Here is a 14,217-nt window from a genome sequence, read left to right on the forward strand (position 1 = left end):
CATGGTGGGTACACAAATGCATATACACACACACTATTATCGGCGTGGGTATGGAAGCAATCAAATGACTCAAGAACGATTAGTTAACCTAAGTCAAGAAGATTCAAGAACAAAGTTATTAAAATTTCTAATTCAATCAAAAACTCATAATCCAATCATCATAATCCGAAATTAAAAGAACTTTGAAATTCAAATTTATAGATAACCTGCATCAACTACAAATAGTAAAAATAAAAAGGTATTTTAACCATTGGGGTCCCTTAAATTGTTTTGATTATTTCAGAAAATAAGTTAACCACCAAATCTAACAAATTGACTCAACTAGTTAAGAAAATGAAAAGGTTAGCCCTCAAATATTGAGACTTTATCATATCCTTTAATGGAGATAAAAAATAATATTAAAAGAGGTTAACAAAATAGTGATTACATCGAAACAAAAGGCAAGCGGACAACAAGGTGCGTCGCTACCCCGTTTTGAATTGCAAACTCAATCTTTTAAAAACCACATTGGCTGATCTTAGAGTAGCCGAATCACAGCCTTCCACATCATCCTTTATTAAACTAGTGAGTTTGAGATGTGAAACCACTCATGCCTACTGACGCCTATACGGCATCACATTATTTTTTTCGTCTCACATCACCATAACACATAACTAGATATTAAACATATTACTTAAATTATATTACGCCCTAAGTCATACTATAGTGTTAAAACAAAAAAATAGGAAGACACAAAAACCAAAAAAGCACTATGCACTATTCCAAAGGGCATTTGATATAATCCACAACCATGCATTTAAAAAGACAAATGAACTTTACCATAATACATATATATACACAAATTTACCTAGTATGTGCAATAACCTTTCAATGTCCTAAACAACCTTCAACCTAAAAATTGTACCTCAGTATATATATTACTACATAAATACATACACGTATCCGTCCTTATTCTGAAGTTACAACGATATATACTTTGCCCGCTTTGTGGGGATGCATCAAACTAATGCAAACTAAACAGCACAAACCGAAGACGACCAAAGTCCGAGAGTTGACCCTAAAAGTCAGCGATCGAGTTTGTTCCATCTTCTCATAACTTGGGAATATGTATCAAAATCTACAATGGAGGCAAATGAGTTGACTTGTTTTTCTGTATCTAAACTTGCTCTACAAAATGAACATATCTCCACCAATAAATGACTTTTTTATGTACATTATAATGTCACAACCACCAGTTTCCTGAAATAAAGATTGTTAAAAAAATTAGCACAAATCGAATTCAATGATTTAAATATAAAAAGAAATCGTTAAAAAATAAAATGGTGTGTATTGGTTTAGTCTCTAATCATATTTAACCCTTTAATCATGTTTCATAATAAAAAAATAAAAATAGGGAGAAAACCAGAAAAAAAAATATTTCTGTTCAACCCAACTTGACGTAAGCCAAAAATTAAGAAATTTATAATTAATACATATATTAGTTAGCAAAATGTCATTTTTTCCCTAAATACTAAGACATCAACTGACCTTAAGAAGTTTGACAACTTAACGATAAAATAAATTAAGGGTAAAATCGGGAAATCACTAAATCATAAAAAAAAATCTGTTTTGAAAGCATATAATTATTTTGGGACAAACTAAAATATAAATATAGACAAATAAAATTTTGATAAAAATGGTTATGAAACTTGTGAAGAATTCATGTATTAATTAGCAAAATGTCAATTTTCCCCTTGATACGTTTAAGAAATCAATTGACATGGAAAAGTTTCACGACTTACCGATAAAGAGTGATTAAGGGCAAAATAGGAAACTTACTAAACCATAAAAAAGCATCCATTTTTCAAAAGCGAACAACTAATTTTGGGACACAAGGGAGTATAACAAGATGACATTTTGATAATTATAATAATAATAACAATAATCATAATATAATAACAATTATGAAAACTTACCCTTGTGAAGAATCTGAAGCATTCTGACCCCCGTTTCCAACACGCCTCAAAAAACAAGCGCGGTTTGGTTAGTTTCTTTGTGAGGTCCATTGGCGGCTTATAAGAAAAATCTTGAAACTTCTTGATAAAGTTGATTAGCTTCAAATGGTTTAGACACATAGCCATCCATCCCGGATCTAAGACATTGTTCGTGTGTAGCTTGGATTACATCAGCAGTCATGGCTAGAATAGGTACATGCCACTTTGAGATATATGCATAATCTTGCAACAACAAATCCCCGTTCTGGATACGATTATTAATGGTGTGTTCCGTCTTGCGTATCATTTTTGTTGCTTGAAATCTGCATTTAGAGAGAAAAAATGTGGTTTCAGCATGAGTAGTCTTGGCATGTCAAATACCGAAAATACCCTTCATCGAGAAGGCAGAGTGAAGAAATCTTGAAGGGCGAAAATGTTGTTTTGAAGCAACATATATTTGTTTCAATACATTTTAAAAAATAAACATTATGCCATGTATAAAACACCGCCGCCCGTGCAATCCTTTGATACATGAATGGCAAGACTTTTTAAGTCAAACCAAGAAGATATTTTGTGATACATGAATATACTTCTTCAATTTGAACTCGAAAAATTCATGAAATTGACCTAAGAAAGTCAAAATGTATCTCTTGTTATATTTATAATTCATGGATTAAACACCTAACGTTTTACTTTTTAGGTCAAACCGACACTATAAATTAGAATTCTCTTTCAACTTGAATAGTCATGAATTTAACCTAAAACTCAAAAACAAAATGATATTATATTATCCTTACCCGTCCATTTCCGGCATCTGAATATCCATAAAGCAAGCATCAAACGCATGAGGTGGTTCTAATAACGAAATAGCTTTCTTTCCACTATCAGCACATGTAACCTCGGCCCCATATTTCTTTAAAGCACCCGCAGCTACCCGCAGATTTACATTATTATCATCAACCACTAATATTTTCCTCCCGATTAACAATTTTGATAAATTTGGGATTTCTCCGTTTCTAGCATTATCTTTATAACCGCCCATAGCCCGTTGTAATGAGCCCGCCAACATGTTCACCCTTAACGGTTTGGTTATGACAGGTGGCGAAGAGAAACCGTTACATTGGCGGGGCCCACCGATCGAATTCGTTAAAAGAAACAACTTTGGTGGAACCTGGTGATCTAAATTTCTCAACTTGTAAACAAAAGCCGATGATTTACTCAAATCTTGATCCCAAATGTCCTCTTCGACTAAGACCACGTGGACCGTTTGACTTCCCTTGGTCAACAATGACCGCATACCGGTCAAACTAGGGACGATTTTCACATGCATTCCTAGCGGTTGAATGTGATATCTTGACACCTCGGCTCGTATGGGCCTCTGGTCAACGATAACGGCTAGCATGTTGCAAAACTGTGAGTTTGACTTTGACTGACCGTTGACTTGCTGCCCATTAGGATTTAAAAAGACAGCGGTGAAAGTGAAAGTTGACCCAATGTTGGGAACGCTGCTGAACCCGATCTCACCATTCATTAAATTGACCAGGCATTTACTGATGCTTAAACCGATACCAGTTCCTCCATGAATACGGGAAATAGACGGGCCCACTTGCATAAAAGGTGTAAAGATTCTATTTTGTGCATCTAGAGGAATTCCTACACCGGTATCTTCAACTGATATGATTAATGTTATGGATTCAGATGGGCCTGCATTTTGGCCCATGGGCCTAAACACTTCCCAGCTTCGGTTTCTATCAGCTACAGGCAGCCCGCTTAATGTGTCTTTCGATGATGATTCGGACTCTACATCTATTGTGTCCATAACTTCCTCCTGAAGGTGCACCGTAACAAAGATGTGCCCTTTCTCGGTGAACTATAGCCATTGAAACAACAATATTAATTAACTATTACACGTATTATATGACACTTTACATTGTTTACTTAATGGGTCGATTTAGGTTAAGTTTTATCTCTAACAGGTCTCATGGGTCAAACAAGTCAATGTGTATAGTTTAAATACAACTTCATAAATCGGCTTATGCAGAAAATTAGACAAAATAATGTAATATTTTGATCATATTTGAAAATCGGCGAGCTTAGATTCTATTTTATTGCTTAGTGTTAAAAGTGATGTAATTATAAATTCGACTTAAAAAAAGTCAAACAGGTTAATTGTCACTTTTGGTTACAATAATAATTAAGATTATTTATGAAAAAAGGTGTTACCTTAATAGAGTTACCCATGAGATTTGTGATAATTTGACGAAATCGCCCTGGATCACCGATTAATGTTTCCGGGACCTTGTCAGACACGTAGGCCGCCAGCTGTCATCATCCAAGATAGCAAAAGGAATATAAGTTCAAACCTCAGTAAATTAAAACTCATTTGTAATAGAAAAATATCTTTAAATATGTAAAAATCCTTACTTCAATTCCTTTTTCTTGAGATTTCCCTGAAAATAAAGACAACACATCATCCAAAATAGCCCGAAGCTCGAAATGAACAGCCTCGAGCTCGAGTTTTCCAGATTCAATTTTAGCTTGATCAAGAACAGCATTTATTAATGAAACAAGAGCTTTTCCACTAGCTTGAGCCGTTCTAACATAATCTTGTTGTGTTACATCAAGAACGGTGTCCATAAGCATATCCAGCATCCCTTTTTTTTAAAAAAAAGAGAGAAAAGAAAAACCATATATTAAATTTTCAGAAAATTCAAAAAACTCTGAAGAAAAGGGCAAAATGCACAAAAAAGTAATATATTTCACAAAATTTATCATAAAAGGTAAACAACTTCTCTTTTTTTTCTTTTTCTTTTTTTGTTTTTTTTTTGGCTCAAATTAAGATAGCCTGATTTCAAGAATTACAAAAAAAGTTAAATAACTTCCAACTTTCCATTAAAAAGTTCAACTTTAGCGAAAAAATCCATTTTTGCATGATCAAGTCATAAACTTTATTAAAAGGACTTGTTTGCTAAATTTGAAAAGACTAGGGGTTTGGTCATGCAAAAATTAAGTCCAAGGACTTGTTTGTTAATTTAGAAAAAGTCTATTGTGCTCTGTTGACAATTCCTTTATAAAGAACTGAAAATTTGTTAAACTAATTTGAGCAAAAAAGTAGATTCCTTCAAACAAATTGTGCATTTAACCCTTTATAAAAAATAAATAAATAACTTACCAAGAACACCATTCATAGGGGTTCTAATTTCATGGGAAACAGTAGCAAGGAACTACACAAATGCAAATGTAACAAAGATTTAGAATAGTTAAATAATCAATTAAACCTAGGACTAAAGTCAAGATTCAATGTTTGGTCAACCAAAAAGTACCTGAGATTTTGCCAAGTCAGCATCCTCGGCATGCTTTTTGAGCACCGACATCTCGTGATAATCATCTTCAACTTTTGCTATTCTATTAACAGTTGCATGGAATATATGCCCGACAAGCATAGTAATTACAAATATACCAAATGATGTTGATATTGCCAAGATTTGCCACGGTGGTACTTGTGTAAATCTGTGTTGTCAAAATAATTTTAATACTCCATAAGCCCAATTTTATACAAATGTGCGCGTATACTATATGGAAACAATTAGTCCTACAAAGTTTCGTGATTTAGCACATACACATATCTTGCATTTCCAAATGATAATCTTTAGTTAAAACCCGAAAAAGATAACATACCCCTTAAAGCAAAATATAACTCGGCGATTCTTAAAAAGGGTATATTGGGAAAAGTGGAAAAAACATGTATTTGACAACTATATTTTAAAAAACAGATCATATTTAATAGAAAGGAAGATGTAAAAATACAAATCATGGAGATAACAATCACCTGCAACGCATCTCATGCTTTCTTGATGGATCACCAAAGTTAAGAGGACTAACATGTTCCAAACCGGTGTCCGGAACATTGGTACCATACATACTAATAGGGTTTGATATATTAGTTGTATCATAAACATTCACATAAATGGTTTGCTTGCTTGCAAGTTGTTGAAGTAACTTCTCAACCAATGATCTAATATCATACACCCCACCAAGGTACCTGATTTTCACCAAAAGTTAATATTAAATTATTCGGGCACAAAAGTTATTCTTTTTTTTTTTTCATAATATATTCGAACTTAATGAATTTACCCGTCGGTTGCTTTGATTCTTTCCCCTTGGGTAGCATTAGAAGGTAAATCTCGATTATAAACCGCAAAAGTCAAAATAACTCCGAGGCGGTTCGACTTTACAAGATCCAAAGGAGCCGTGAGCACCCCTTTTCCTAATGCTCGTGCACGCAACACGTTTTCACGATCTTCCTGTTGATCATAGCAAAGAAAATAACAGATGGTTAATGTTTGGTGTTCGGATATGATGAACGCCCCTAGGCCAGTAAACGAAACGAACGTTCAGCAGGAAGTTTGTCTGTCTTCGTTTATCAAATAAACAAACGAACATGAAAAAACACATTTTGGTTATTTAGTTAACCGAACATCAACGTATGTCTCGTCGTCAATTTATGATTGTGAATGTTCGTTCGTCAATTTTGTTTATTCAGTTCGTTAATGTTCATTTATGTTCGTTTGTTTACATTCGTTTATATATATTTAATAAAAAAATATAGGCTCATACTCCAGTATTGGTAACTTTTTTGGCCCAACACATTGTTGTTTACGTTCACATTTACTTGGTTTTAGCTGGGTTATGCTCATTCATCTATGTACGGTTATGTTCGCTCATTTACATTCGTGAACAGTTCGTTTCGTTTACACTGTCAAAGAACTAACAGAAACACACACAACATCCCTCCCCCCCCAAAAAAAATAATAATAAATAAATAAATTCCATTCTTCCATGAAATATTAAGATATTAATATACCTTTCCGGTGAACATATCAAGAGAAATCACGTGAGCAACGGTTTCTTGTGCAAAGATAACAGGGGCATATTCTGGTTGAATCGGTGACGGCTCAAGTTCTTCAGGGTTATATTTGTCTTTTTTAATTAGGGGCATCTTCTTTATGGTCCATCCTTGCTGTTTCTCAAATTGTTCTCTTTCTGAATGAAGTACCCTCACTGCATATGCCACCCCACTTGTTAGTGGTCTCTCAAAAGCGGTTCTTTCCGTGTACTTTGCAAATGTCTCCTGTTAATTCCACAAATAATTCTCCAATTACAAACACTAATCCAATAAAATTAACCAAATTTTCGGTTCCCTTTTTAAAGACACCAAAAAGAACTATATAACCTTTGAGCAACTGAAAAAAAAACTATTAAGCTAACAACATAACTAAGCACTAGAAACAAGAAGTTTCTAACTTTATATAAAAACAGAGGACCTAAAAACCTAATTAAATGGTTAATTAGACTAAATTGTCACACTATGAGACCTAATTCTACAAAATTAACCAAATTTGTTAATTTTACAAAAAGTTTCCATTTTAATAGGAAAGAAAAAACAGAGTGCTTCAATACATCATTGATTGCTTAATTACACTAAATTGTCCGATCACGAACCGTAACACTTCAAAAAATCAACTGAAATTTATCAAAAAGCATAAAAAAGACTTCAAAAGATTAACCAACTCAAAATCCCCAAATGGATTTAAACCACAATTAATCACTAAAACCAAAAAAAAAAAAAAAAAAAAAACATTTTTTTATATAAAAACAGAGTGTCTGATTGATTGATTGCTTAATTGCACTAAATTGTCCAAATACAAACCCTAATTCAACTAAAATTGATCAAAAACAACAAAAATTATTCAAAAAATGAAGCAAATGAAAATCCCCAAATGGATTTAAACCACAATTAACCAACTCTAACCACTAAAACCTATAAAGTTTCAATTTTTATACAAAAGTTAACCAACTGAAATTGATCAAAAAGAATAAAAAGACTTCAAAAGATTAACCAACTCAAAATCCCCAAATGGATTTATACCACAATTAACCACTAAAACCTATAAAGTTTCAATCTTTATACAAAAACATCATTGTACCTGATCAATAGCAGAAGGGTTTTTCCCATGATGAAAAGTTGAGATCAAAATCGACATCGCCTGAACATGATTCATACTAACATTAAACTGATCTTGAAGCATTCTAGCCCTCTCATCACACATGTTTCCTAATGTTTCTTTCCTTTTTTCCAAAGCTTGAGATCTCAAATACCAAAAGATCCATAAACAAACAATTGTACCAAATGCAATCCACAAGATTAAAAGCTTCTTTAACCATGTCTTTCTTAGCTTTCTTGAACCAATATGTTGATAATTATGAACATTGATCATAGAACTATACTTTGTAAAAATCTCAACAAATTTCACCCAAAGCTTCCCACTTTGATTTAACTTCATTTCAACACTTGTAATCAAACAACTCATTGAGCAACATAACATCAAGATAAAGTGTCCCACTTTTAACACAAATCCAATCAGATGAATAAAACTCATCCACAGTTTGTATATGTTAATATGCAAAAAGGGTTCCACTTAACAGCTGGTTTCTAAGGAATATATATATATACACACACACATAGACTAATAAACTAAATTAAAATATTATAAAAATAAAAAATAAAAAAAAGGAACAGGAGAACTTAGGTCACACCTTATATAAACTGTCTAATCAAGAATCAAAATTCAAAATTTTTATAACTTGATAATAACAAGAAATGGTTTTTATTACATAATAAGAGGATCAAGATTCCAAAGGGGGGTGTGGGTAATAATATTTATTAACAAAAAGATAGATTCTTGAAAGTCTGCTTAAAAATCAAGAAAATAATGAGACCCTAATTAATGTTTTGAAGTAATTATAGGATAAAAATGGGTAATTATTTGAAGGGTTTGACTTGGATCTTGAGTGAGAGTAATCAATGATGGAAGAGAGAGATAGTTGTAGTTGTATGTGTGTGTGTAGAGTTGCAAAGCATCTGTAAAAGAAAAGATGAGAAGAATATGGTTGTAAAAATGTCCTCTAGTACACCTCTATTATCCTATCCATACATCCGTTCTTCAAGAAAAAATAAATTATTTTCAAATATTACTTTTTTATGTTATTATTATATGTTTGATTGAAATAATATTGTAATAGTGATGAGGGTGCATTGGAAAAAACATCATGAAAATCCATAATGGGAGGTGTGTAGTGTTTCACAAATAATAAAGAAATGATATTAGTATAGTGTCAAAAGCTTGAAAATTACTCAAAATTTTAATAGATTTTGATGTTCTAGTATCAAATAACTTGAGTTAGATGATATTAGTAATGATCCAACCATACAACAATTCCTTTTATCACCTAAACTATGTTAGATACATTTAGATTTGGTTCAAAGGTTTGATTATGTGTTCTAACGTAACAAAACTCAACTCTAAACTAAATCCTAAACCAGTGACCTTTTGTGATTTTTCATTTGAGTTACAACGATTACGTGATCAGTATTATTTTCAGGGAAAGCCTTATGGTAATGAAAATCCAAGACCTCAAAAATCTTAGTTTCTCCTAAAACGTTAATGTCTTTGCTTGTTTTCTTCCCTTAAGAGATTCACTATGACGTAGTTGACTAGCTGCAAATAATTGTACCTTTCATTGTTAATGAAGAGTTGATCCAAAAGTTAGCAGACTCTTATATATGAACCAGCTTGATGGGAGAAAACAAAGCGAAAATAGCTTAAATTTTAAAAAGGACATAACTTGAATTACAAGTGGAATTATGGGCTAAATACCGATCAATGGAAAGGTCTTAATGAATCGAAATTTGTGGCAAACGACCTGACCCGGTTGTCAGATCCAAATTGTATCACCTATCCTGTTCCAACAAATAATAGTTTTTCCCTAATTTTCGACACCTTTAATCCTTTCCAAAATTAGCTTTACGTGCTTTCTAGTTGTCTTACGTAATTTAAGCTTTAGTTTAATGTATTACTTTCAGTATCCCACTATTGTATGCAATTCCGAATCATCTTTATAAGGGGCTCCATTTTAATGGTTTGAGCCTTCATAATACAAAAAAGTTGTTTTTTTAGAATTTTTTCTGATATATTTTATCGTTTATGTCCTGCATCAATTGTCTTCCACCTTTAATCTTCTATATTTGACACAAAGCATGGATGTATTTAGAATAGGAATAAAGATTATAGGTTGGGTTGAGATATTAAATTAGCATCAAGACTTTAGAGCCAATTATGTATGATTTGCTAGGGTTGTGATGTGTTTAATCTAGGTTGGGTTATCATCTTGTGGGGTTTAATTTGTGGTTATAACTTATAAACCATGGTTTTATAATTTTAGGTAGAGATTAAGATTTGGGTTTTGGGGTTGATTCTATATAGGAAAGGACTTGATTGCAACATCACATGTTTTATCAAAAGATTGATTAAATATAAGTTATTAGAAATTAACATACAAAATTCATGGAATATAAAAGATTAAAAATGAAGATATTTTTATTTTATAAAATAACAAGATGAATGAGAAAATTAATATATAAACAAACCAAAAGCATCTTGTTGGAAATTTTGTAGTCATGATTCCACCCTAAAAAGACATGCAATGTACATAGTAAATTACTTAAGTACCCTTAAGATAATAAGAAAACAGCTATCAAGAGATGATGAGTGTGAATGAATGTATGGATGAGTAGTTGAAGGTGAGGCCCCATTATGATGGTTACCTCTCAAAAAAGTGGTATTCATTTGCTTTCCATATGGTAACTGCCTTGCACTTTCTTCTATCATTATGTTCAATTTTCACACACTCAAACAAACTAAACTCAATATATAATATTCTTTCAAATATTTATAGTGTAAACAAATAATAATTATTCCCTCTCCTTCTAAGGAAAGAATATTTGATTAAGTTGTAACATAACATCTTTTTGTGGACAAGTTGGTTTTGATACTAGTTTTAAGTAACATACAAGATATACGAGTCCAAGTATGAGTGAAAAAGAAAACCCACATGGTACGGAAGAACTTATCCAAGAACAAGTGTTATGGTCCCAATGAGCTCGATTTACCTCTCAGGTGATGGATCTTGACTCTTGAGCATGCGTGGATTAGTTAAGGCTTATTAACCTTTAACTTTAAAATAGTTTTGTAAATTAAATGTTTGTGATTTGTTTGTTTTATGGGTACTTATTAATAGTCAAGTAGTTACAAAGATTGATTTGATTGCTAGTTCAATATTAGAAGCAACATTCTACACAAAATCCAAACATCATATGGATGGAGATCATCATTATCTTTAATAAGTTACAATGAAAACAATGGAGATATTGAAATAGGTCATTGTAGTTCCAAATGATGCCAAGTAAAACATTTCTTAGAACTTTAACTCTCGACTCCCGCGTCACCTCGCGAATAGTCCAAAAAACCCTTCACCTTTTGTATTGCCTCGCTAACTTTCTTTCTATTGTTCAATTAAATAATAGTTCTTTACACATTAATTATTATTTTCTCTCTCTTTTCTACTCACAACCATTTTCAAAAAAAAATTAAAAAATTATACGATATGAATCGTGGAACCCCAAAATTAACTTTCATGTATAACATATTATATCTCCTCTACTCACAACCACTCATAACCATACCATATAATTTACAAAACTCACTTACATAGTTATAGGGCACGGGATGAGAATGCTCTAATGAAAGTAGACTCGGTAACTCATATTTGTACTTCGAGTTACCATTTTAGCGGTTTTGTAATCTATTATCAAGTTGAATCACAAGTTTGAAACATTTAACACACTTGTGTTGCATAAATAATAGAGAGGGTAACAATTATTATCTCATCTTAACCTTAATTTTGTTTTCTTTCCTCATGTCCATGTCTTTAGATAATTACATATTAATTTTGGATATTAATCATTGTTACCATTTAAAGTAGTGAAGAACAACTAAGCCATAGCTTGCAATTCGTTCCATAAAAACTCCTTCATTTATTGGCTTGTATAACCTTATGACTTGCTCAATTAATTTGAGATTGTTGGAAGATATTATTTAAGACTTGCAAAAGAAAGCGCACAAAATATTAACATAAAAGCGAGAAACAGCCAAGAGCCACAAGTCGGCTTTAGTTGTATATGAGTAACGAGTCTGGCATGTGCTCAACTTCTAGCTCGGATTGAAAATTATGACCCATACAGCCGAGGCCAGCTCACTTATTAAACGGAGGACTATTAAACAAAAGATTGGGCTTGAAACATGAAAGTTGAATATTAAAGGATTATTTTTTTTAATTAATTAAAGAAAATAACATGACTAATAGACCAAGAACTAACATTTTAAGGGGGTGTTTGGCCTAGCTTTTTTAGTGAAGCTTATAGTTTTTTTAGCTTTTTTTACAAAATAAGCTTAATTTAGTGTTTGGATTAGTTTTTTAAGCTTATGCTTATTAGCTTATATAGGCTAATGTGAAGAAGCTTATTTGAAGATGATTTTTAGCTTATTTGAATAAGCTTATTTGTGTAAGGGTGTAAATTACTTGTTTACCCTCAAATGATGGTGGATTAATGATTATTGAAGCAACTTATTAGTGTAACAAATTAAAGAATGGTGAATTTAACAATTTATTAAGAAACATAATTAATAAGAGACAAATGGTGGATAATTAATGAGGCAAATGGTAGAATTTCATAAAAGAGACAAGTTGGTCGAAGTTGGTAGATACTGATTAATACGTTGGTGGATGATCGACTCTTACCAATAGGGATGAAATCGGACCGTACCGGTCCCGGTCCCGAAAATCACGAATTCTTGGTACTAGTATCGGGACGGTACCGATATTGAAAGCAAAAATTCGGGAAATACTGGTCCCGTACCGGTACGAAACTCAAAACTTTGATACCAATTTCGGTACACCAACCGGTACTAGTACAGATTTTGCTAATCCCTACTTACCATCAATCTACAATTTCTCAAACCATTAACTCTTACCTTAAAAAATCCTATTTATCAAACACCCATATCTACCATTTATCAAGCTTCCAAAAAATTTGCTTGAAGTGAAGTAACACAAATCTATTTTCATATAATAAGGTAATTTATTTTCTTCGTTTTTTACTTATTGAATTGGTTTCTCTTTGTTTTAATTTCCAAATTGTTCTCTTCGTTTGGCCTATTTTTATGTCTTCCTCGATATAAATTTATCCAAAAATGATGGTATAACTGATGGTCGGGTATTTTGTATATATATTAGTGTATTAATTATGTAGTTTTATTGAATATATTGTTAGAACTTTGGTACTTCATACGTGCTTTTGTATTTCAGGTCATTGATCACTAAAGATGCTAAATTGGAGACTTGTACGAGCATGGAATGATATCTCGGGAAGACCGAAGCATGATTTGATGTCTTGGGAAGTGTTACAAGGATTCGGGAAGAGTATGGATGAGAAATCATAAGCCGATGCTAAAACTGAACAAGAATGGTTGACAAAATGCGACCTTGAAGTAAAACGAGCATATCCTGAGCTAGGAAATGAGTTACGGGAGCCATAATATATGAATTTTGGGTTTCTGACGGGTGGTCCATGGGACAACCCTTAAATGATATAAAAGCCGTAAGAATTATGTTTTGAATAAGTTTATTTTGTGGAATTAGATAACTACGGTTTTGTTGGTGAATTGTAGGTTCAAAGATGGTTCCGGGGCTATTATGGTGGATACCGAGGCAACCGAATGGACCGAGAATGTGTGAGATTAAAAAATGAAGAAAACAAAGAGTTTTGGCTGAAGACCACCGTGACCCACGGTCCAACCGTGGTCCACGGTCCAAATAAAAAATTGAAACAGAAGCCACCGTACCGTGGCCTCTGACTGACACCGTAGCCTCAACCGTGACCCACGGTTCAACCGTGGGCCACGGTCCAAAATTTTCAGATCACCACCGTGACCCACGGTTCAAACCGTGGGCCACGGTCCAGCATTTCCAGAAGAAAACCGTGACCCACGGTTTGAACCGTGGGCCACGGTGCGCAGTCGTAACTGCTGTTTTATTATTGTTTATTACTCGTTTTTGGCGAGACTTTTCATTATCTTTTCATCAAGAACTACCTAGGGGCGATTGGGAGAGAGCAAGAACGATATTTTGGTGATTCTAATCAATTGTTTGGGTTTATGATTTGCTTGATTAACCTAATCGATATGGTGATGATTCAGACAATGTGTGGCTAGTCATCTTTATGTTCTCTTCCAAAGTAAGGTTTTCAATTAGATACTTGTGAATCGTTTATGTTAATTGTGGGATA

The 14,217-nt window shown here is 32.9% G+C and overlaps 1 protein-coding gene across 1 annotated transcript; it reads right to left on the reverse strand.

The window, feature by feature from the left end:
- Nucleotides 1–651: 651 nt before the first annotated feature.
- LOC143627641 (histidine kinase 3-like) lies at nt 652–8,505 on the reverse strand. Its single transcript, XM_077097423.1, has 11 exons — nt 7,961–8,505; nt 6,838–7,104; nt 6,108–6,277; nt 5,803–6,015; nt 5,297–5,483; nt 5,146–5,197; nt 4,398–4,627; nt 4,197–4,295; nt 2,771–3,843; nt 1,956–2,296; nt 652–1,239 (listed from the first exon to the last, which is right to left on the reverse strand). Exons 1-10 carry the CDS (start codon nt 8,411–8,413, stop codon nt 2,053–2,055), a joined length of 2,988 nt encoding a protein of 995 aa, XP_076953538.1. The 5' UTR covers nt 8,414–8,505; the 3' UTR covers nt 652–1,239; nt 1,956–2,052.
- Between the last annotated feature and the right edge of the window lie 5,712 nt (nt 8,506–14,217).

The sequence above is a fragment of the Bidens hawaiensis genome, unplaced genomic scaffold (assembly GCF_021521415.1).
Source record: "Bidens hawaiensis isolate Kalapana, Puna unplaced genomic scaffold, B.hawaiensis_p1.1 tig00004685_1, whole genome shotgun sequence".
Lineage (NCBI taxonomy): Eukaryota > Viridiplantae > Streptophyta > Magnoliopsida > Asterales > Asteraceae > Bidens > Bidens hawaiensis.